Source organism: Onychomys torridus, chromosome 3, assembly GCF_903995425.1.
Source record: "Onychomys torridus chromosome 3, mOncTor1.1, whole genome shotgun sequence".
NCBI lineage: Eukaryota > Metazoa > Chordata > Mammalia > Rodentia > Cricetidae > Onychomys > Onychomys torridus.
The window spans coordinates 135,361,015-135,386,038 of NC_050445.1; the positions used below are offsets into that span (position 1 = coordinate 135,361,015).

General features: G+C 40.0%; 1 protein-coding gene across 1 annotated transcript in view; it reads left to right on the forward strand.

Moving 5' to 3' along the window:
- Kdm5a (lysine demethylase 5A) overlaps positions 1-25,024 on the forward strand; it is a 91,065-nt gene that overhangs the window by 50,131 nt on the left and 15,910 nt on the right. The window contains exons 15-24 of the mRNA XM_036180890.1: positions 813-994; positions 1,468-1,592; positions 2,296-2,446; positions 4,246-4,360; positions 7,080-7,435; positions 11,665-11,803; positions 14,737-14,916; positions 15,915-16,076; positions 20,181-20,732; positions 21,087-21,230. Coding sequence (XP_036036783.1) covers positions 813-994; positions 1,468-1,592; positions 2,296-2,446; positions 4,246-4,360; positions 7,080-7,435; positions 11,665-11,803; positions 14,737-14,916; positions 15,915-16,076; positions 20,181-20,732; positions 21,087-21,230 — 2,106 coding nt within the window. The remainder of the gene's footprint in view (positions 1-812; positions 995-1,467; positions 1,593-2,295; positions 2,447-4,245; positions 4,361-7,079; positions 7,436-11,664; positions 11,804-14,736; positions 14,917-15,914; positions 16,077-20,180; positions 20,733-21,086; positions 21,231-25,024) is intronic.

Consider the following 25,024-nt stretch of genomic DNA (forward strand, 5'->3'; position numbering starts at 1 on the left):
TTGTGAGCCACCATGTGGGTGATAGGAACTGAATCTAGGTCCTCTGCAAGAACAGTAAGTGCTCTTGATCACTGAGCCATCTATCCAGCCCCCCATTTTCATACTTTTTTGAGACAGATTCTTACTGTAGCTCAGAACTGACTATGAAGCCAGGAGTGGCCTTGAAGTGGCAGTCCTGGCAATACTCTTGCCTTGGCCTTTTGAGTGCTCAGATTAGAGATGCGAGCCTTCAGGCTCTGGTATTGTTGAATTTTTTTCTTATTTGATACATAAATATATGTGAATGTAAGCATCTATGTGCCATGGTGCATGTAGAAGTCAGAGGACAACTCTCAGAAACTGGTTCTCTCCTGCTGCCTTGTGAAATCCAGACATTGAATTCAAGGAAATCAGGCCTTCATGCAAGCAAGTCTACCCACTGAGCCATCTAACTGCCCCCCTAATATCAATTACTTTAAACAAGAAAAATAGATCCTGGATTGTTGTTGTTGCTGGTGTTGTTTTCTTGCAAATTTGCAAATTGTGTGATTCTAGACTTGTCAGATGGGACTACTCTGTCTCCTCATTTCCTCACATGCTACTCTTTTGTGCTGTTTCTATTGATAGAATTTCAAATCTTTTTTTTTTTTTTTTAAAGACAGGGTTTCACTATGTAGTCCTGGCTGCCCTGAAACCCACAGAGATCTGACTGCTTCTGTCTTCTGAGTGCTGGGATTAAAGGATGTGCCACCATGCCTAGCTTTTAATTCCTTTTAAGCTACTGCTTTATATTTCAGTTGAGACCTGATCTGATGATATAAATTATATTCCAGGGTGTCGTGATGTCAGAAGAAGAAGTTTTTGAACTTGTTCCTGATGATGAGCGGCAGTGTTCAGCATGCAGAACCACATGTTTTCTCTCAGCTCTCACCTGCTCCTGTAATCCGGAGCGACTTGTATGTCTGTACCATCCAACAGACTTGTGCTCCTGCCCCATGCAGAACAAATGTCTTAGGTATTTAAAAATTACTGCACATTGTCCTTTGCTTGGTTGTTTTGTTTTTTTTTTAATTATTGTTTTATTTTGGACAGGGTTTCTCTGTGTAGCCCCAGCTGTCCTGGAACTTGATCTGTAGGCCAGGCTGGCCTTGAACTCACAGAGATCCTCCTGCCTCTGCCTCCTGAGTGCTGAGATTAAAGATGTGTGCCACTACCTGGCAAGAAAACCACATCTTAATGTTACTCTTTGCTTTCTTTCATGATCATAAACAGATAACTTTTCCTTGATTATTTACTTCCCAAATGAGGGACTAGGCTTTTGAAATTAGCCCTTAACCAGCCTAATTGTAATTAGTTTTGTGGCCAGTTAAAGCTGTGTGTTTCTTGCCTCTCTCTGCATTGAATCTGAGTTTCTTTGATTTTTCTCTTCTTTCAGATTATTTTATTTTGAAGCTTTTACTTGTTTTTTTGTTTGTTTTTGTTTTATAGGTACCGCTACCCACTAGAAGACCTCCCTTCTCTACTTTATGGTGTAAAAGTGAGGGCACAATCCTATGACACTTGGGTCAGTCGTGTTACAGAAGCATTATCAGCTAGCTTCAACCATAAGAAAGGTTAAGTTTCCTCCTTTGTTATGAAAAATTGTTACTTAAAAGAAACCTTTAATTGAATGTTTTTGTTCTCCATTAACTAATGGAAGTCCTAGCTTATAATCTCATAGTTGAATATACACTTAGTTTTCTCTCATCTGTGTACTAAGCAGACCTGAAAAACTTACCTTCTGTGATAAGATATCATGGCCATTTGCGATGGCTATAAGTATGCCTAGTTTTAAGATAGTCTATTCTGATCTGGAAACGTGCTTCGTGGTCCTGTCTGCCCTCAGTTTCCTAACCTTTCTTTCCTTGGTGTCATGGCTAAGGTTACATGACCATGCCACTACACCCAGTGAGAATCCCTTTTTAAATGAAAAAGCTGACATAAAATCGGACAGATAAATTGTAATAGGTATGTATTTTAGAGAGTCAAATTTAGTTCAGTAACACTGAAAGCCTTTGATTTTTTTTATTGTTTTTGAGAGAGACAATGAAGAGGGTAGATAGAGAGGGAGGGAGGGAATAGGGATGAAGGAGAGAGATCAAACATACTTTACGTCAGTGAAGTCATCTATTTAGAATAATCATCTGGTCGGAAGCTTTTACATTGGAGACTGTCAAAGCTTCATTGTTTCTATCTAGTATGTTAGTGACTCTTGAGTAAGCTTTGTGACTATTGTAGAATGGTGTTTTGTGTCTATCATTGTATTTATCTTTACAGATTTGATTGAATTGAGGGTAATGCTGGAAGATGCTGAGGATAGGAAATACCCAGAGAATGATCTCTTTCGAAAGCTCAGGGATGCAGTAAAAGAAGCTGAGACTTGTGGTTCTGTGGCTCAGCTGCTTCTGAGCAAAAAGCAAAAACACAGGTAAAACTAAGAAGAGTCTAGTTCTCCCCGGGACTTCTGATCTTCCAGTTTTAATTGGACATTGAGGCCTTGTGTTATTTTTACCCCCTGGCCATGTCTCTTCAATCCCTAGTAACTTCCCATCCTTCTTCACTACTCACTCTTTCTCCATGTTCATAAATTGTAAAAAGCTTTTTAAATTTAAGCGAATTGTAAACAACAACAAGAAAACAGCAAGTTGACCTAGTTTCATTGCTGAAAATAACACTGAAGTTTATGTAGTTAGTGTCTTTGGGACAAAGACTTAGCTGTATATTTAGCTTTATCTGAAGTAATTAAGAATATAGACACATAGACTCAAGCTCACAGAGCTCTACCTACCTGTGCCTCATGAGTGCTGGGATTAAAAGGCATGTACCACAACACAACATCCAGTAAATTATAGTCTTGTAAGAGATCTGAATAAAATATTTTGAGTTCAAGTGATTGGCTTTATTTTCTACCTTTTATTAGATCTGATTTACTTTTTAAAGAGAAGTTATATTTCTAATTTTACATTTTTTACCTTCAACAAACTCTTGTTCATTCATTCTGCAACACTCTTTGACCTCCTGTTCTTCATACAGGCCGGGTATATTCTTGTTTAGGGTTCCCATTTGCTCTTCATTCAGCTTGGAGTTTTCTTCCTGCCACATCTAGGTGACTTGTTCACTTCTTTCTCCTTCCATCCTCCCTTTCTTTAGTAAACGTTTTCTGTGGTATTATTTTGTAGTTGTTTAATGTATTCCTCTATGTGCCTTTTTCTGTAGTACTTTTCATTGGATTTTAAGTTTTAACGTTTGGGGTTTTTTTTTAATCTAATCAGAGAACCTTTACTAGGGACATTTCCAGTGGACATTAACTTGCTTTTAGGACATTGACTTCTTTGGAGAGTCTGATAAAAGCTTGAGGACCCTTTTTGAAAAAAATGTCTATGTAAAAGATTTTGGGGGAGGGCTGGAGAGATGGCTCAGAGGTTAAGAGTACTGACTGCTCTTCCAGAGGACCTGAGTTCAATTCCCAGCACCCACATGGTGGCTCACAACCACCTGTAATGAGATCTGGCGCCCTCTTCTGGCCTGCAGGGATACATGCAGGCAGAATACTGTATGCATAATAAATAAACAAACAAACAAATAAATAAATCTTTTGGGGTTGGGGATTTAGCTCAGTGGTAGAGTGCTTGCCTAGCAAGCGCAATGCCCTGGGTTCGATCCTTAGCGCCACAAAAAAAAAAAAAAAAAAAGATTTTGGGGGACTGAAGAGATGGCTCAGTAGTTAAGACCACTGACTGTTCTTCCAGAGAACCCAAGTTCAGTTCCTAGCACCCACATGGTTCTAGTTCTAAGAGACCTGGTGCCGCCTTCTGTCTTCCTTGAGCACTGCACTCGTGGTACACACATACATGCAAGCAAAGCATCCATACACTTAAAATACCTTTAAAACAAAAAAGAATTTAAGATAGATCCAAGAGGTTCATTAATCTAAGGCAGCTAAAAAACTCGTGTTCCCAGTGTGAGTCTCTTAAGACACAAGGATTTCATTTTCTCAGTGAGCTCAATGTTCTACCATCCTAATTTATTTAATGTTTCAAACATATAGCAGTTATAGACTAGAAAGACTGTCACTTGCAAGTTATACTTTTTGATAGTTATCTGCAGGTGAATTATTCAACATTAGAAATCTAAGATTGCTAAGGGCTGAATTTTAAAGAGAGCTGGAACCCCATTTGATAACAAAATGACCATATTTTTCTGTGTCTCAATATTATTTCATATCAGGCAGAGCTCAGATAGTGGGAAGACTCGGACCAAACTGACAGTAGAAGAATTGAAGGCCTTTGTCCAGCAACTTTTTAGTCTTCCGTGTGTCATCAGCCAAACTCGACAAGTAAAGGTGAAACATTTAATTCTTTTTTCTTTTTTCTTTTTAAATATTGTTTTTTGTTTCACAGCTTCTGTTCCAACTTAGTAGAATTGTATGTATAGACTAGTGTTTGGACCCATGATTTCTTTTTTCTCATATATATGCTATCTAAGGTTCTTTAGTGGGCAATCTCTTGGGGTTTTTTTTGTTTTTTTGTTTTTTTTAGTTTTGCCCGATCCCCTGTAGCTGCAGTTACAGGTGGTTATTAACCACCATGTGGGTGCTAGGAGTCAAACTTGGGTCCTCTGAGAGAACAGCCCCTGCTAGTGCTCATAACCACTGAACCATCATCTCTCCAGCCTCTTGGCTTTATTCTTAGTTTTTATCTTGAACTATGAGCAGCTTAGAATTATTCTTATCTATACTAATTTTTGGTCAGAGCCCCCATCTAACACAAATGTATTTTAAGTACCATGTTAATAAAAAGAATCTCAGAATGTAGTGATAAGTTACTAATAATACATGAGCTTTTAAATCAGGGCTCTGACATTTCCAGTACTATTATTATTTAATGATGATATAAAAATCTCAAGGGTATGTCATTTTCTTCTAAAGGTACATATGACACAATTTGATTTTCTTTTTTTCCTCTTTTTAAAGCACCTTAGCTTGACTACTAGTAAGTGTTGGACTGTATCAGGAAATATACCTCTTTCTTTAGGTGGACCCTTTCCTGATACCTTCTTGTTTATCTCGTTTCAATAAATATCACTTATGTCATGCTGGATTGTATGTAGTTCATTTCAGATATAGTCAAGTTGACAATCATGAATAGTCATCACAGAGAGGCAGAAGTTCAAGGTCACCCTGGGATACATGGAGACCTGTCTCAAAAAAGGGGGGTGAGGGGACATTAATATTTGCCTGGCTTGAACCATTTCCACCACATTCTTCTTCCAGTTCTTAAATCTTTCCTCTCCCTCCCCTTCTCCTCTTTCCTTCCCTCCCTCCCTCCCTCCCTCCCTCTCTCTCTTTCGTAGTGTGCATGAACTTACATATTCACGTTCATATGTGGGCATACGTTTGTGCAGGTACATGAGGTGGTGTCTCTTTCCACTTTGTTTGCTGAGGCGTGGCTCCTCTCTGAATCCTGAGCTCTCGTATTCAGCTAGTCCTGCTAGCCAGCTTGCCCTGGGGGTTCCCTTGCTATAGCTCCCAAAAATCCTTATTACAAGCTCGCTACCATTCTTGCCCGACTTTATGTGAGTCTTCAACATTTATATAGAAAGCACTTTATCTCCTGAGCCATCTCCCTAAGCCTTTGTTTTAGTTTTGATTCTATGTCATATACTGTTACTACTGCTAACTAGTATGCCCTTTCTCACCTTTGGTCATTCTCTGTTAGGTTGCCCTATTTTACATTTAGAATATCTAACTAATTGAAATTTTTTTTATTACTGTCTACCTACATATTACAATGTATGGGGTCTAGCAAGATGGCTCGGTAGGTAAAAGTGCTTGCTATCAAGTCTGCTGACCTCAGTTCCATCCCTGAGACCTGTGTAATCTACGGTGGGACCCACCTTCCACAAGTTATCTTCTGACCTCCATGTACACACATCATGGCACATTCCCCTCCTCTCCATCCCCAGGAAAGAAAGGGAGGAACAAGGGATATAAGCTGGTTCTTTGATTGCAAAATGTGGTGGTATTTTGTTTGTGCTCTAACAAATAAAGCTTGCCTGGAGATCAGAGTATGGAACTGGCCACTAGTTAACCATAGAGGCCAGGCAGTGGTGGCACACACCTTTAATCCCAGCACTAGGGAGGTGGAGACAGGCAGTGATATGACTGGGCGGCAGAGGAATATAAGGCAGGAGGAAACAGGAATTCACCCTTTTCAGCTGAGGAGTTGGCGAGGTGAGAGGTGGCTAAGGCTTACTCCTTTGTCTCTCTATCTTTGAGCATTTACCCCATACCTGGCTCCGAGTTTTTATTATTAAGACCAAGTAGGATTCATACTACACTAAGACTTCAAAGAACTTACCTTGCTCTATACTATATGCTACAACAGTGCCTATGGCTAAGTGAGTCAGCATTTAATATCTACTGATGGAGCAGTTATGTTTCTTTTGTCATAAAAAGACACGTCTGATTGATTCAGCCATATTTTAATTGTGTAGATGGGAGCTAGAGAGGTGGCTCAGCAGTAAAGAGCACTGGTTCCTCTTCCAGAGGATCAGGTTTGGATCCCAGCACCCACACGGTGGCTCACAACCATCCTTACCTCCATTTCCAAGAGATCTGATGTCCTATTCTGCCCTCTGAGGGTGCCACACACACACCCCTACCCCCCCCCACCCACCCCCACCCACCCCACCCTCACATACACGCACACACGCGATGCATATACATACATACATACATGTGGGCACAACAGTTATACACATAAATAGTAAATCTTAAAAGGGAGTTCAGAAAGAAATTAGTTACCAGGTAACATACTTGCCTGAATATTTGGTGCTGATAGGATGAGATTATAAGAGGGCCTAGAATCGAAAGTTTGCCTGAGCTATTTTTAGCACTTGCTCTTTTATGTTTTTGGTAGTAGTGTTGAGGATAGGGGATCAAACCCAAGGCCTTGTACATGCTAGGCAGGTACTCTGTAACTAACTAGCTGTAGTTTCAAACTAGCTGTTTATTTTTGTTTTTATTTTATTGTATTTTTTTTTTTTTTTTACCTTTTCAGAATCTGCTGGATGATGTAGAAGAATTTCATGAGCGTGCCCAGGAGGCCATGATGGATGAAACCCCAGATTCTTCTAAACTTCAAACATTGATAGACATGGGCTCGAGTCTCTATGTAGAGCTACCTGAATTGCCTCGGCTGAAGCAAGAGCTCCAGCAGGCTCGGTGGCTGGATGAAGTAAGACTAACCCTGTCAGATCCACAACAGGTCACTCTGGATGTCATGAAGAAACTGATTGACTCTGGGGTAGGGTTGGCACCTCATCACGCTGTAGAAAAAGCCATGGCTGAACTGCAGGAGCTCCTCACAGTTTCTGAACGATGGGAAGAGAAGGCTAAGGTCTGCCTTCAGGCAAGGTGAAAACTTTTTGGTGACAGTTACCTCTCTAATAACTTAAGTCAAGGGTACAGAGATGTCTCAGTACTTAAGAGCACTAGTTGCTTCTCCAGAGGACCCAGGTTCAAGTCATAATTTTTTTTAAAAAATTAAACAGTGGAATGAGAATCAAATGGGGCTACATGTAGAGTTTCAGATGTATCCAGACTGTTCTTTAGTAGATTTTGTTAGGTAACTGCAAATGATAGGAAACAGTATTGTTTCAAGTCCATGTTGTTGATACAGTTAGGAAATAAGAACTACAAAATGCTCATTGAGGGGGCAGAGTGCTGGCTCAGCAGTTAAGAGAACAGGCTACTCTACCAGAGGGAGGATTCCTGGTTTGATTCTTAGCACCCACATGGTAGCTGAGCAGTGTCTGTAACTCTAGTTCCAGAGGATCAAAACACAGACATGTGCATAGGCAAAACGCCCTTGGAAGCATTTGATTGGAAACACTTAGATGACTTCATACAGTTTTGTTTAGTTAAAAGGAGCCTCTCTATAGTCTGGATATTTTGCTTTGTAAATGCTGTGCAGGCCAGGCCATGGTGGCACACACCTTTAATCCCAGCACTCAGAAGGCAGAGCCAGGCAGATCTCTGTGAGTTCGAGGCCAGAGAAACCCTGTCTCAAAAAAACAAAACAAAATGTACATGCAGGCAAAATGTTATATACATAAAGCAGTAAAAAAAAAAAAAAAAAGAAAAGAAAAAAAAAGTAAATGCTGTGCAGAATACACACCAAAATTTATTTGTAACTTCTAATATCCTAAATATTCAAATAACTACGTCTTCTGATTTGTGACAGTTCATGGAGATGGGAACATTTTAAATGGGGAAGGGAAATGACTTTGGAATAGGAAACTGATTGGTCCTCTTCAATTACCCAGTGAAGTTTTGTTGGTAATAATTTTTGAAGCCTTTCTTCTCATTTCCTGTGTTTCATCAGTCACTAAGTAAGCTCTGATGATTTTGCTTCACTGTGTTTTTAATCTCTTTTAATTCTATTTCCAGTAATCTAAGTATAATAACCCTTATATATTTTCCCTTGAGTTTTGTAGTGCAGGGTTGTGGAGTACCTGCTACCTATCACACCTATTTCTGTGAGGACAGTAGTGAACAAGACGCAGAAGGTCCCAACTCCTATAGAGCTAACGTCTTAGTGAAGAGAGAAAAGTGGATAAATGAATTTCAGATATTTAATGCCATGAAGAAAATAAAAGGTGGTGGTGTCATTGGTAGAAATAGTGGGAAATGAAATATTTTCTGATTCTGTTGGAATGAACTTTCTCAGCCATGTCTTAGTACATTTGCTCTCTTAGCATTGACTAGTAAGTCTTTCGTTTCCTTCTCTTTGCCTCCTAAATAGCAGCTTCCTCTTTTTACTCTGTATGTTTTCCTTGGAAATTTCTTGGCTTTGTTTACCGTCTTTGTATATATTTATCTAGCATAACTTTTACTCTTTTTCCTTAAACGTTTGTTTGTTTGTTTGTTTGTTTGTTTGTTTGAAGATAGGATCTCACTGTGTAGCTCTGGCTGTTCTGGAACTCGATAGGTAGACCAGGGTGGCTTTGAACTCAGAAAGATCTACCTGCCTTTTCCTCGCAAGTGCTGGCATTAAAGACATACATCACCACTCCATCCTAACTCCTAAAATTTTAGTTTCTAACATAAATTTCTTTAGTAAATGCCTTGTGCTTTTTAGCTAATCTCACTGGATTTTCCCACAGATTTCTCCCTATGTCTAAATTAACTCATTTCCAACCCTGTCCTTTGTTTCTTTCTTCTATAAGTTATTCCAACTTTCAAATATTGCAGCAAGTACTTTGTTACTCGTTTACCCTTGACCTCTCTTACTTTCTTACCCTCAAACTCAGCATGTTGGTTTTTCCTCAGTGGCTCTGACTCTTACTCATTTTTGTTTTCTGGGGATTGTTTGATGAAATCAATTTATATTTGCAGTGCTGGAGATTGAAAATAATGTCTTGTGTATGCTAGACCAGCCTTGTAGTGCTGAGCTATATCCCCAGCCCACAAGTTTGTTCTATCTTCATTCAAAAGATGTAGAACTTTAAAAGGTTCACAGTTATCTTTCTTAGTCCTTTAAAACTCACTGTTTTGTTGTGGGGTTTTTTTTGTTGGTTTTTTTTTTTTGTTTGTTTGTTTTTTAAGATTTATTATGTATACAGTGCTCTGCCTACAGGCCAGAAGAGGGCACCAGATCTCATTACAGGTGGTTGTGAGCCACTATGTGGTTGTTGGGACTTGAACCCAGGTCCTCTGGAAGAGCAGCCAGTGCTCTTAACCCCTGAGCTATCTCTTCAGCTCCTAAAACTCACTGTTTTAAAAGAGTAGTTTTGCTCAGTCTGCTTGTGGGATTATTGTTTCCTGTTGTTCTCTCAAGCTGCTGTCCCAGCTCATCTGTCTGTGGTCTAACCTTACCCTTTCTTACCCATTCTACACTGACTGCTGTTATCCTAAGTATAAGTGTCACTTCTTCTCTTGCTCAGGACCCTAGACTGGTTTCCATTGCCCACAATATGAAGCCCAAATTCCTTAAGCTGATTTCTAAGGCCATTTGTCATCTAACTGTTCGCTTAATTTTTGTCTAGTCTCATCTTTTGTCATTATTATTGCATATTCCAAAGATAGTAGTTTATACCCGTCCACCCAACCCCACATTCCTCAAACATACTGTGCTTTCTCTTCATACCTTTGTGGATTTACTTTGTTCCCTCTTCCTGTAGCATCTGTGATAGACTTCTACTACCTACTCTATCTTTGGCCCTACCATTGTTCACTAACTTATTTTTAGAAAGGATGCAAACAGTTAAATATCATTTCTGAGAAACTTTCTTTTCTTCTGACAAGTCAGTGAAGTATTCCTTCATTTTGTTTAGTTTTGTTGACTATCTGAGACAGAGTCTCACTGCATAGCCCTGACTGGCCTGAAACTTGAACTCAGAGAGCTCCACCTTCCTCTGCTTCTTGAGTACTGAAACGACGTGTGTGTGTGTGTGTGTGTGTGTGTGTGTGTGTGTGTGTGTGTGTGAGAGAGAGAGAGAGAGAGAGAGAGAGAGAGAGAGAGAGAGAGACAGACAGACAGACAGACAGAGACACCATGACGGTTCCTACACCATATTTGATGACACCTTGACTTTCTTTCATCATGGTGCCTCTCACCACCACACAGCTTACTTCCTTATTAGCAGTTCTCTTTCTGTGTCTGGATGTGGTGGCTCACCCCAGGACTTGAGAAATAGAAGCCAAAGGACAAAGAATTCAAGGCCAGCCTAAGCTACATGACAACCTAAAAAAACAGAACAAAATTCTCCTGCCAAGTTTGAAAAGATTTATGAGGCAAAAACCAGCCACTCTGGCTCATTAGTAGTCTGCAGTACCTGGAATGCTTCCTGACTTTTCCACAGTTGCAGTCTTTGTAAGCTTCCGATTGCTTTACAGATTGGGCCCGTGGGACTCAAAATTCTTCATGTGTTTACTGCCCAACCTCTTCTACTTCATACATAACTCATACCCCAGCTTGTCCCTGCACCCATCACTCTATCTCCTATCTCTGGCTGAAATTGCCAACTTAAAGACAAAATTTGTCCATACTTTTTTCTTACTTTCGTCAGATAATATGTTTGTTTAGGGCCTTGGTCAGAAGCACTTTCAATTCTCTGGGCAGAGCTATTTACTACTTCCCATGTCTATGAGTCTAAAGAAATTTGTTGCTAGTTTCCAGTTCTAATATAATTCTTGGATTTTGATGAATGATTCCGAGGTCTTTGTTTTGTCCATCATGAATAATTAGATGTTAATGAATATAGTTGAAGGAAAGTATGTGTTAACATGAATGGGTTTCTGTTCTATTACTTCCTATGTTGGTAGCCCATCTCTGATCATTGCAGGTATTTTAGAGAGGTAGAATGGAGGTAGTCTAGGACTAAGCAGTAAACGGAGTCTAGAGCCAAGACTCATCCTAAATCAGTACATCAGGTGTGTCATGAACTATATTATTTTAAGAGGAATGACTCCTTAGTTTTCTTGTCTGTAAAATAGAAATAAAGATGGTAGCTGCTTTGATTGCTTATGGGAGTATGGTAAGAATTAAATAAGATCATGAATATGAGTTATTTACATATTATAGAATGCTATTTTAATTCTTAGTATCTTTTACTTAGTATCTTACTATTTTATTCATTTAGACCTCGGCACAGTATGGCAAATTTAGAAAATATTGTGAATGAAGCCAAGAACATTCCAGCCTTTCTACCCAATGTGTTGTCCTTAAAAGAAGCCTTACAAAAGGCTCGTGACTGGACAGCTAAAGTGGAAGCTATTCAGGTAAAAAAAACCTTTCAGATTAGCCAACCTACCAGGTAATACATTCTTATAAATCAATTGTGTGAACCTTACTTTAGAGTAATCATAGTAAAGTAATCATACCTAGCCGGGCGGTGGTGGTGCACGCCTTTAGTCCCAGCATTCGGGAGGCAGAGGCAGGTGGATCTCTGTGAGTTCAAGGCCAGCCTAGGCTACCAAGCAAGATCCAGGAAGTGCGCAAAGCTGCACAGAGAAACCCTGTCTCAAAAAACCAAAAAAATAAATAAATAAAGTTCACCTATTCTTCCTCTGATTTTATAGTTCAGAATAAATAGTAAATATTTAAAGGTTACTAGTTTTGGGTAGGAAAGGTGATAGAGTTAGGTATTCAACTTTTCAGAGAAAGGGCCATTTGTTTATTGATTGATTGATTGTGTATACAGTGTTCTGCCTGCATGTATGCCTGCAGGCCAGAAGAAGGCCCCAGATCTCATTATAGATGGCTAAGAGCCACCATGTGGTTGCTGGGAATTGAACTCGGGACCTTTGGAAGAGCAGCCAGTGCTCTTAACCTCTGAGCCATCTCTCCAGCCCCAGGGGCGTTTATATTTTATGGCATATAAATTATTTCACGTTTTATATTTTATTCATTCATTCATTCACTCATTCATTCATTCATTTATCTATTTTTGTTCTTTGAAGCAGGGTCTTACTTTGTAGCACTGACTGGCCTGAAACTCAGAAGAGGCCTGGAAACTAGCCTGAAACTTACTATGTAGCCCAGGCTAGCCTCAAACTCAGAAAGATCTGCCTGCCTCTGCCATCACAGTCCTGGAGTTAAAGTCATGTACCACTATTCTTGGCTTGCCTCCTTAATAATTTTGAAGGACTGTCTGTCTGTTAGTCTTTCCCTTTGATAGGGTGCTAACTTGTAGGCTCTAAGTGAACACATTCTTTTAGTAGGACAACCCTTCTTCAGATTACGTGATTTCAAGGTTTTTTTAGGAGGGTTGGGGGGCTTGAGACAGGATTTCTCTGTGTCGCTTCGGAGCCTGTCCTGGAATTCACTTTATAGACCAGGCTGGCCTCAAGAGCAACCTGCCTCTGACTCCTGAGTACTGGGATTAAAGGTGTGCGCCACCACCACCCAGTGTGATTTCTAGGTTTACCACTAAGGTGTTCTGTAGTCAAGGGACAATAGTTTTGCACCAGACAGAATAAGAATGAATATATTATTTGTGACCCTTTCGATATCTGAGCATTTTTTATCTGTATGTTTAGCTAACTCTTTATCTTGGTACCTAGTGATTTGTGTTTATAGTATTTCATAACAACAGAGTATATTACTATTTAAAATCATTTTTATATGTATGTATTTGTGTCTGAGTGTTTGTATGTGTACCACATATACACAGAAGCTCACAAAAGCTAGAAAAGGGTATTGGATTTCCAGGAACTAGAGTTATAGACTAATATGAGCTGACATGTGGGTGTTGGGAACTGAACCTGGGTCTTCTACATGAGCAGAAAACTCTTAACCACTAAGCCATCTCTCCAGTCCCAATCTCTGTATTACTGTTTTAAAGAATTCATAAGATTTACTTGTTCATTTTTTACAACAGTATTTCAAATAGCACAAGCTGGCTTCTAATTTGCTGTGTAGCTGAAGTGGGCTTTGAACTCTGAATCTGCTTTCTATCTTCTGAGTGCTGGGATTATAGGCATGCACTACCACTCCTGGCATTAATTCATAGATTTCTTGTCTCTGTTTTCCCAGATATATCTTTCAAAGTAAATTTTCAGGCAATTATGTCAGTTGCTACATGAGAAATAATCTTTTACTAGAATAGAGTATAATGATTCTAAAAACAGTATTGTTTTCATTGCATGGAAATACTGAAACACCATGAATTTAAGAGGAAAGTAGTAGTTCATAGCTTTCATTGTATGACATGAGCAGTAGGTGGCTACCCAATCTAAGGTACTGCTTTTAGTAGGAGTTAAATTTGGACTTGTAATGGTAAAATGGATTTCAACTCTGCAGAAAATATTCTTCCGTTATCCTCTATGACATTGTTTACAAGGGTTTAAGCAATGGCTCAGGGGTTAAGAGGACTTACTGCTTTTGCAGAGGACCTGGCTTCACTTCTCAGCACCCACATGGCAGCTCACAATGATCTATAACTCCAGTTCCAGGAGATACAACACCTCTGACTGCTAATGGACACTGTACATGATTACATACACATTCAGGCAAGACACTCATACACATAAAATAAAAATAAATAAATCTTTTTAAAAAAAGACTTATTTGCATCTAGTAGCAAATTCATTCTTTATTTCTAGTTGCATTTATACATTTCTGTTCTTCACTTGTCCTTTGAAGTATTTTTATCTTACTGATCCCCTTATTATATTAATTATTAAAAGAAAATCTTTGTTAAAAAGTTAATTCCTCTTAAAAAAAAAATTAATTCCACTGCTGGGTGTTCACCTTTAATCTCAGCATTTAGGAAGGAGAGGCAGGTGGATCTGAGTGAGTTTGAGGCCAGCCTGGTCCACAAAGGGAGTTTCAGGACAGCCAGGATTGTTACACAGAGAAACCCTGTCTCAAAAAACAAAACAAAATTAATTCCTTGGAAGGCAGAAACAAGTGAATCTCTGTTGAATATGAGGCCAGCCTGGCCTACAAAGTGAGTTCCAGGCCATTCAGGGCTTTCAAATTAATTTTTATAAACTTTCTATAGAAAATTTATAAATTTTCTTAAAGATTTCCAACTAGTTGGTTTAGCACAAAAGTTAACACTAAGATTGAAAATGTCCCTTAGTGGTATAGTGCCTGCCTAGTTAATACAAGGCCTAGGTTCCATTCCTTGTTTTGTATTAAAATAATAATAACAACAACATTGAACCAAGTTCCCCTAACATATTCCCAAACACCATTCTGTTTCCAGAGCGGCAGCAACTATGCTTACTTGGAGCAGCTTGAGAGCTTATCTGCTAAAGGCCGCCCTATCCCTGTGCGTCTTGATGCATTGCCTCAAGTGGAATCACAGGTTGCAGCAGCACGAGCCTGGAGAGAACGGACTGGGCGGACCTTCCTTAAGAAGAATTCCAGCCATACGTTGTTACAGGTGACGAGTATCTCCTGTGTGTGTGTGTTCTTCAGCACTATCACAGCAGCTGATAAATGGCTCCCTGTAGTGATGCTGGTGAAAGTTTCTTTTCAGTTAATGTAGTCATCATTATAACTAAATTCTCTTAGGTAGTGTTAGATGTTAAATTGAAACCTGAAGTCTTAGGCAAGCTCTTCTTCATTAGTCTGTGCTGTATCCAGAAAAAGCAACCAGCATATACCTTAACCCTTATAATACCTTATAAAAAACATTTAATTCTTTTTATCTTGAGCAGTTGAACACAGTAGTTAAAGAGGATAGACTTTAGAATTTTGTAGGCCGTTTCTCTCCCACCTGCCTGTTCCCAAATACCTGCTTCCCAAATAATTGACTCAGAGGCTTAATATTACTTATAAATGCTCCACCATTTATTACTATCTAGATCTTACAGTTAAATTAACCCATAATTCTTACCTGTGTTTAGCCACATGGTTTGGTGCCTTTTCTCAGTTCAGCATTCTCATCCTGTTTCCTCTGCATCTGACTGGCGCCTGCCCTTCCTCTTCCCAGAATTCTCCTAGTCTGGTCGCCTCGCCTATACTTCTTACCTGGCTGCTGGCCAGTCAGCATTTTATTAAACCAATTTGAGTGACAAATCTTTACAGTGAACAAGAGCATTAACCCCCAGCAGAATTTCAACCTTTTTCCTCAAAGTGTCCCTTGTCTCTCTTGTCAATGAAACCTGGGAAGTAATGCCATTAATGTACAGTTGTTATGAAAATTTAAATAACATACATGGATCCCTGGTTTGGTGGCTGAGGCAAGAAAATCACCACAAATTGTAGGCCAGCCTGTGATACACAGAGTAAGATCCTGCCTATAAAATATTAAAGATAATAAATAAAAAGGTACCTTGAACATGATGAGTGGTCCATTAATAGTTACTCTCACTCTCAGGAGTTTTGATGTTTGTTTGTTCGTTTTTAAACTGGAGTTATGTTTTTTAAATTTTGCAGGTGCTAAGTCCCAGAACTGACATTGGTGTATATGGGAGTGGTAAAAACAGGAGAAAAAAAGTAAAAGAAGTAATAGAAAAAGAAAAGGAGAAGGACCTAGACCTTGAGCCTTTGAGTGACTTAGAAGAAGGACTAGAGGAGACCAGAGATACAGCCATGGTGGTAAGGACCTTGAATTTGCTTTGTGAATGCAAAGGTTTGTGGAAGATGTTAGCAGGTTTTTAACTGTTTATTTTCCTGTGTTGTTTATTAATGTGTGTGTATCATAGTATAAAAAGTTTACTGTTTGTTCTCTTCCCAAAAGGGTTCGTTTATTTTTTTCTTCTATTTTTTTCTTTTCTTTTTTGGGGGGTGTGGGTGGGGTGCTGCTATTGGGAATGCATCCTTGGACCTCATATATGCTGGTCAAATGCTGTCTCACTGAGTTACATCCCCAAGCTCCACATTTATTACTTACTGTTGTTCTTTTAATTGTAAGTAAATTTGTTGCAATTCTATGGGTTTGGTCCCGGGATTTCGGCACCAAAATATGAGTTTTGTGACTCTGGGGAGAGGTGTCCTGACCACTTGGGGAGTCAGGCCAAGGCTGGAGCAGCAATGAGACAGCAGCCCTGGAGGGCAAGGGAAACCTCAAGCCACTTAGGTCAGCTCAGTACTGGAGGGGAAGTTAATGCTGACTGCTTGGGAGGATCAGGCCTGGAGCTGCTAGGACAGTTCAGCAGGGGAAGTGTATCCTGACTATTCAGGAGTCAGGCTATACCTGGTGTGGTGGGGGATGGTCTCCCCGCAGAATATAGCAATCCTGCTCCTCTCCTGGAGAGCTGCTACAGCTGAGCTTTGCTCAGCTCCCACTTTTTAAGGAGGCTTCCTAGCAGAGCTCTGCTTCTCAGGTCTAAGATGTTGCTTCTTTTGCTTCAGTGTACAAAAGGGGAATCCCCTACAGAAATGTAGCAATCTCCTCTGGCTCCAGAGAAAAGTGTTACTTTTTCAGCTTTCCCTTGCTCTGTCCACTGAGGCACATCTCAGCAAGGTTCTTCTGTTCAGCTCCTCCATGCTCTCTGTCCACTATGGGATGTCTCAGCAAGGTTCTTCTCTGCACCAGTGAATGAAGATCTTCATACCCAAAACTCTTTTGAGAAAGAGATTCATTTGGGAAGGACGAGTTCAGAGGAGTGGCTGTCTCTACCAGGGTGGAGAGAACAGCCCACAACTGACCAGGCATGGGGGTTTATATAGGATGTCTTGGGACAGAGTCAACCAGTGATTGGTTAGTTTTTTTCTGCCCAGGGATTGGTCAGTTTAGTTGGGCTAGGGGCAGAGATGGCTCTGATTTCAGAACCAAACTGTGTTTCTTTTGCTGGCCTTTTCTTGACTTTTTGACACTAATTCTAAGGCCAGGGTATATTTCTTTCACTGACTCTGATTCTAGGGACCAAGAGTGTTTCTTTGGTATTGGTTTGTACTGGTTTCAGAGTCAGGGCATATTTCCTTGATTCTGGGTTTGGGGATAAAGTGTTCATTTCTCTGGCTCAAGTCCCAAACCCAGGCTGTGTTTCTTTCCCTGGTGCTGGGCCCCAGGGCCAGGGTGCTACTTTCCTTCTCTGTGATTGGTTGGTTTCACAAGTCAGTTGGCCAGGGGCAAAGATGGCCCTAATCTGATCCAAATTTTGTTTCTTTCTGCCCTGGTATGAGCCATCTTTCTCTAGCTCTGGGCCCCAGGGTCAGGGTGGTTTTCTTTAGCCAGCCCCTTTTTCCTACATTAATACATATAAAATAGTTCATCATATTAGTCCATACTTTACTGAGTAGTTTTGTTTTTGTTGTTCTTGGGATTAAATGTGGGTCTCTTGAATGCTAGAATGTTCTACTATTGAGCTATTCCCTTGCCTACTCAGTAGTCACCGAAAGTTAAATTTTTTGCCTTTTAATAAGCTTTTTCTGTTATAAGTAAGAATGTGAATTTCTTTGTAGGACCTCTAATATTTATCATTTATTTGTAGCAAGAATAAGTAAAGTCGTCTTTTTTTTTTTCTGTTTTTTTGCTTGGTTTTTTTGTTTTGTTTTGTTTTGTTTTTTTCTCTTTTTTTTTGAGCTGAGGATCTAACTCCGGGCCTTGTGCTTGCTAGGCAAGCGCTCTACCACTGAGCTCAAACCCCAACCCCTGCTTGTTTGTTTTTCAAGACAGTGTCTCTCTGTGTAAGAGTCCTGGCTGTCCTGAAACTCTTTTGTAGACCAGACTGGCCTTGAACTCACAGAGCTCCACCTGCCTCTGCTTCCTGAGTGTTGGGATTAAAGGAATGCACTGCCACCATGGCCACTGAGCTATAAAAGTTACCTTTTGATAATCTTGAAATGGTACCTTACATTATTATCAACTACATGGATAAAAGCTACTTTGTGCATTTTTAAAATTAGGCCTTTTGGGGAAGGTAGTTTTAATTTCTAGGAAAACTGAATGAAAGGCATGGGTGTTTTCCACGAATTCTCTGCCCATTTCTTTTTGAAAAATCATTTTCTTAGTCTTGACCTGTAGGAATGGATCACTGAATTAGAATTAATAGCATTTTATGGTTCTTAGTACTTTATCTTGGTTTTCAAAGAAACTACTAGTTTATTGATAACACTTACTTTAAAAACTCTCACCAGGGGACTGGAGAGATGGCTCAGAGGTTAAGAGCACTGACTGCTCTTCCAGAGGTCCTGAGTTCAATTCCCAGCAACCACATGGTGGCTCACAACCATCTGTAACGGGATCTGGTGCCCTCTTCTGGCCTGCAGTCATACGTGCTGTATACATAGTAAATAAATAAATCTTTCAAAAAATAAAAACCTCTCACCAGGCAGTGATGGCACAGGCCTTTAATCCCAGCACTCAGGAGGCAGAGGCAGGCGGTCTCTGAGTTCCAGGCCGTCCAGAGCTGTACAGAAAAACCCTGTCTCGGAGTAAACAACAACAAAGAGCCCTCTCATCAGTCTCTAATTAGTAACCAGCAGTACAGTGAGTGGTCAGTAAAACGTCTGTGGTTACAAGGATTGTGCTTTTTAAAAACTGACAGACTAGGAAGAATAGAATTATTAGGAGCCTGAGAAGTAAGAATAAAAATAAAAATTAGTTTGGGAAATACATAATTGTAGGTGTTTGCATGCACTAAGTAACTTGATAGGATTCTTTCCATAAGTAATCCAGGTTTTTTTGTTTTGTTTTGTTTTTTTGGTTTTTTTGTTTGAGCTGAGGATTGAACCCAGGGCCTTGCGCTTGCTAGGCAAGCACTCTACCACTGAGCTAAATCCCCAACCCAAGTAATCCAATTTTTGAGGCCAAAGAAAATAGTCTTCATTAGAGAGCTTGCCTAGTAAGTCATTCTTATCAGCAAGTAAAACTAGAAATTATTTCAAAATTATTTCAGAACTATTAGTAATTTAAAAAGAATATGTGACCGAGTGATGGTGGCGCACACCTTTAATCCCAGCACTCGGGAGACAGAGACAGGTGGATCTCTGTGAGTTCAACGCCAGCCTGGTCTACAAAGCGAGTTCCAGGAAAGGCGCAAAACTACAGAGAAACCCTGCCTCAAAAAAAAAAAAAAAAAAAAGAATATATGCTAATGATATTGTGATCCTTTAATTCTGTTTGTTCTTATTTACTGTGTTAAAAAGAGTTTTATGAGATACTGTTGTAGTAGATCATCAGGCTTTGTTCTGCTTCTAAATGAAATGGAGAGGTCTCCAGAGGAAAGTAAGAATGGAACAGGAAACCATTACTTACTGTTTGTTGTTCTGGGTGTCAGATTAAGGTACCTTGGTGTATTATTGTATTCAATCCTTAAAACAATAAAATGTGGTTGGTGGCATGTGTGCACTTTTCAGAAAACTAAGATCTAGAAAAGTTGTGCTGCAGATCAATAGTCTGTAAGTCCAAGAGCCAGGAACTTGGTATGAGTGCTTGATCTCAAGAAATACCCTCTTGGGGTTGGGGATTTAGCTCTGATAGAGTGATTGCCTAGCAAGCAAAAGGCCCAAGGTTCGATCCTCAACTCCACAAAAAAGAAAAAAGAAAGAAATACCCCCTTTATACTGTACTCTACACAAAGTACTCTTGATATAAATTATCAAATATCATAGCAGTTTGTCCATTTTACAGATGAGAAATGTTTATGTGGAAACTAGAAGGGTAACCCACCTTTCAGGAAATTGCCACTGGCATTCTTTGATATTTTGTGGATATTTTAGAATGACTCCTTTTAATTAAATGCTTGTTGTGTATAGGTGGCAGTTTTCAAAGAACGAGAACAAAAGGAGATTGAGGCCATGCATTCCCTCAGAGCAGCCAACCTAGCCAAGATGACAATTGTGGACCGCATAGAAGAAGTAAAATTTTGTGTTTGCCGCAAGACAGCCAGTGGGTTTATGCTGCAGTGTGAGCTCTGCAAAGACTGGTTCCATAATAATTGTGTTCCCCTTCCAAAATCGAGTTCCCAGAAAAAGGGATCCAGCTGGCAGGCTAAAGATGTAAAATTCCTTTGCCCTCTTTGCATGAGATCTCGAAGGCCCAGGCTCGAGACTATTCTGTCACTCCTGGTATCCCTTCAGAAGTTGCCTGTTCGGTTACCTGAAGGAGAAGCACTTCAGTGTTTGACAGAACGTGCCATGAGTTGGCAAGATAGAGCACGGCAAGCCTTAGCCACAGATGAACTGTCCTCGGCCCTGGCCAAACTCTCTGTGTTAAGCCAACGTATGGTGGAACAAGCAGCTCGAGAAAAAACTGAGAAGATTATCAGTGCAGAACTCCAAAAAGCAGCTGCCAATCCAGACTTACAGGTCAGCCTCTAATTTGCCCACTTTGTTTCTCGTGGTAGTATTTGTCAGCTTGTGACTAGTAAATTCAGTGTACTGTACTTGTTGACTTAGACAGGAAAGCAGCTATAATTGCCAGCAGTTATATGATCCGTAGCATCACCTTCCTTTGGCATACACAGCTTTGCTTTCTTCCTTTTGGTAAAAATTCAAGTCATTTCGGTGAAATACTATCTGAAAATATTCAGGTAGACTGTAGTATCATTTATTTTCTGCTAGCTGCTTTTTAAGTAAGTTAGTTTCATTTTGTTGATGTTAAAGCATATATTAATTGCTTACGTTTGTTTAGTCTGTTTGTCTGTTCATCTTTGTTGTTAGGGACACTTACCCAGTTTCCAGCAGTCTGCTTTTAACCGGGTGGCGAGCAGTGTGTCATCTTCCCCCCGCCAAACAATGGACTATGATGATGAAGAGACAGATTCTGATGAAGATGTTCGGGAGACATATGGCTATGACATGAAGGTAATTACAGGGCAGGCAAGGGATACATAGCTGGTGAGTTCTCTTTTTCAAACTGCTGACCACTGATAATTGGACTGAAGGCAGAAGAGAAATGAGTCTTCGGTATGTGATGTCAGCATTTCTAAAACTTCAAGGGAAAAGCAATGCTGAAACCTAAAAAACCCTTACATTTGTGGTGAAGTCCCTGTGACGGCGAGTACAAGGCCAGAGGACAGCGTGGCAGATTCAGTTTTCTCCTGCCACTGTATGATTTCAGGGATCCTGCTCAAGTAGTCAGGCTTGATGGTGTAGCACCTTTTCCTGCTGAGCAACCTTGCTCATTTCAAAATTTTTTTTAAAGATAATTTAAAAAGGCTACATGGAAAACTCAGTCAGTAAACTGCTTACTACATGAGCAAGTACTTGAGTACTTGAGTTTAGTCCCCTGTACTCTCACAAGAAAGGTTGTGATGTGTGTGCTTGTAATTTCATACTAGGGAGGTAGAGACAGCTGGATCCCTGGGATTCACTCTTCTCAGAGAGACCCTGCCTCCAAAACACAAAGATGAATGGCACCCGAGGCCTCAGACACATGCATATGAATACACACTTGTGCATGCACACAAAGATAGTGTCTAAAGCTACTTACTGTATGCTTTGTCATCTTATAAATCCTATGACTCAACAAAATCAAAATGTTTATGGTTAAAATATTTAAGCTATATATAGCTTTATTGCTAATAAAACATTTTTAGATTTTCTTTGAGTTGTTAAAAGTCTGGAGGCTAGAAATGGAGGTTTTTTGGTAGGCTGTTGTGTGTGAGAAACCGGGTTCTTGCCTCACTACTACCAAAGAAACCCTGTACAGTATATTTTAAGAATCCCAAGCCATAGGTATGGTGGCCCACACCTTGAATCCTAGCTCTTGGAGGCAGAGAAAGGCAGATCCCTAGTCTACAGTGTTTCAGGACAGCCTACACCAGCTACACAGAAATCCTGTCTCAGATTTAAAAACAAAACAAAACAAAAACCCTAGGCTTGGCAGACATTTAGCACACCTTTAAATTTTTTGTTGTTGTTGTTGGTTTTTTTGAGACAGGGTTTCTCTGTGTAACTTTGCACCTTTCCTGGAACTCACTTGGTAGACCAGGCTGGCCTCGAACGCACAGAGATCCGCCTGCCTCTGCTCCCGAGTGCTGGGATTACAGGCGTGTGCCACCACCGCCCGGCTAAAATTTTTTTTTTTTTAAGATTTTTTTAAAGGATTTATTTATTTACTATTATGTATACAGCATGTGTGACTGCTAGCCAGAAGAGGGCACCAGATCTCGTTACAGATGGTTGTGAGGCACCATGTGGTTGCTGGGAATTGAACTCCGGACCTCTGGAAGATCAGTCAGTGCTCTTAACCTCTGAGCCATCTCTCCAGCCCCTTAGCACACCTTTAATCCCAGCAGTTGGGAGGCAGAGGTAGACTTGGTCTACATAGTGAGTTCCAGGCCAGATAGCTGCTTAGTGAAACCCTGTTTAGTCAGTCAAAAACTAACTATCCCACCCTAAATGTACTAAGAGTCTTTTGCTCTGGTCTCTTTTTTTCTGCACAGTGTGCTAGACACTGTTGGTAGGGATGGGATTGATGCAGTGAATGAATTCACCTCTCATGTAATAGAAAACTATGCAGTTGGAGAAATGATTGGGGGGGGGGGGCTTAAAGTGCTTCCTTCTCTTACAGAAGACCTGAATTTAGTTTCCAGCACATGGAAGCTCATAAATGTCTATAACTCTTAATTCCAGGAATCCAATACCCTCTTCTGGTCTCTTTCACACGTATTGCATGTAAATTTGCACAAATAATACATATAAATAAAAAGAAAATAGTACATTGTAAGGGGCAAATGGTTAGGTTGTAACAAAGAGACTTTCTGTAGCATAAGACAACAGGGTACAGGAATGATCTCCCACTTTGAAGATGTTCTTGTTCAGTTAGAGTGAGTACTTTGTGTTCTGTTTCTAGCGTGTAAGTCCCACCGTATTAGAGTAAAAACAGTCAAGATTGGCCAGTGTTGGTCATGGAAGGTTAGTATGAGCTGTGCAGGTTATTTCTAGTTAGGCAGTCTCTGCTAATGGTTCTGATTCAAGAATATTGGGTTCTGGACCTAGCCTTGGACTATGAGGCTTCAGGGCTACAATTCTGTGGTATTAGTTTGAAGTACTCAAGTACTTGTTTTTTTTAATGGAGGCAAAGTTTTTCTGCTTGGGAATTTCTGGACCAAGCTTTAGTAGTTCCCTGGTGGGGACCTGGTCTATTCTTCTGATCTCTTAATAATTGCCTTCCTTACACAGAGAGATAGGTACAATGTCGTACTTTGCCCCTGGTTAGCATTTGCAAGGGTACAGTTAGGGTCAGAACAAATTATCATTAGTATGATTGTTTTGTTAGTGATACTACAACTGACTTCAGCACCTGTGTTAGATCCAGCTAGCCTTTCATTAGCACTGTGTTTTCCTAGAAATAACATCTGGATCTGCAGAGAGACCTAGATGTAGGCAGTAGTTTTATGTGTGACTTGGTTGTTCTGTTAGAATCGATGCCTATAACCTGGGAGCTTAGTACTCTGATATAATGACATTCTTCAGAGAGTTAGGAGAGATTCTATCTGTACCCATTGATTATCTCTCATTTGCTTTTTTTTTTTTTGTTTTGGTTTTTTTTGTTTTTGTTTCTGTTTTTTGTTTTTTGAGGTTTGGGGGTTTTTTTGTTTTGTTTTGTTTTTTGTTTGTTTGCTTTTTGTTTTTTGTTTGTTTGTTTGTCTGTTTGTTTGTTTGTTTTTTTGAGACAGGATTTCTTTGTGTAGTCCTGGCTGTCTAGAACTCGCTCTGTAGACCAAACTGGCCTCAGATTCACAGAGCTCTGCCTGCCTCTGCCTCCTGAGTGCTGAGACTAAAGGTGTGTGCTGCCACCACCTGGCCAATGGGTTTTGCATGAGCATTTTTGTGTAGAGGTCTGAAATTGATGTTGGGTGTGTCTTTCTCGGCCACTTTCCACTTGTTGAATCTGGAGCTCTCTGATTCAGCTAGTTATCTTGCCCTAAAGATCTTCTGTCTCCATCCTAAACACAGATGGTTGCCTTGCCCAATCAGGTTTTTCATCAGTTCTGGTGATCCAAATTCTGGTCATCACACTTTTGCAGCACTTCTATCCACAAAGCTATCTCCACAACCTTGGGCTAGGAAGCCCCAGGACTTTTTCTGTCTCCACTTCCCCAGTTCTTAGAGTACAGGTGTGCTGCCATATCTGGCTTTATTTTTCTGCATAGATTCTAGGGTTCAGACTCAATGTTCTTATGTTTGAACAGCAAGCATTTTAATGACTGTGACCCATCTCCCACCTAAAGCTACTGATTTTTCTGTTGGTTTTGTGTCCCGATGCTTGCTTAAAGTATTTACCATATCTAAAAGTTTATTTATTTCATTTTTTATGTGTATGAGTACTTTGCCTGAGAATCAAACCCCAGTCTTCTGCAAGAGTTGCAAGTGCTTTTAGCCACTCAACCATCTCTAAAAATTCTCTTGTTGAGTCTTATGTATATAAATGTTGGTGTGTGAGTATACAGTTATGTATATGTCTATGTGGATAGGTGTGCATGTATGTGGATACCAGAAATCAATCTTGGGTATGATTTCTCAAGGCAGCATCAACTTTATTTTAAAATTTTTTTTTTTTAGATTTATTTTATTTATTATGTATACAACATTCTGCCTCCATGTAACCTTGCACGCCTGAAGAGAGCACCAGATCTCATTTTAGATGGTTC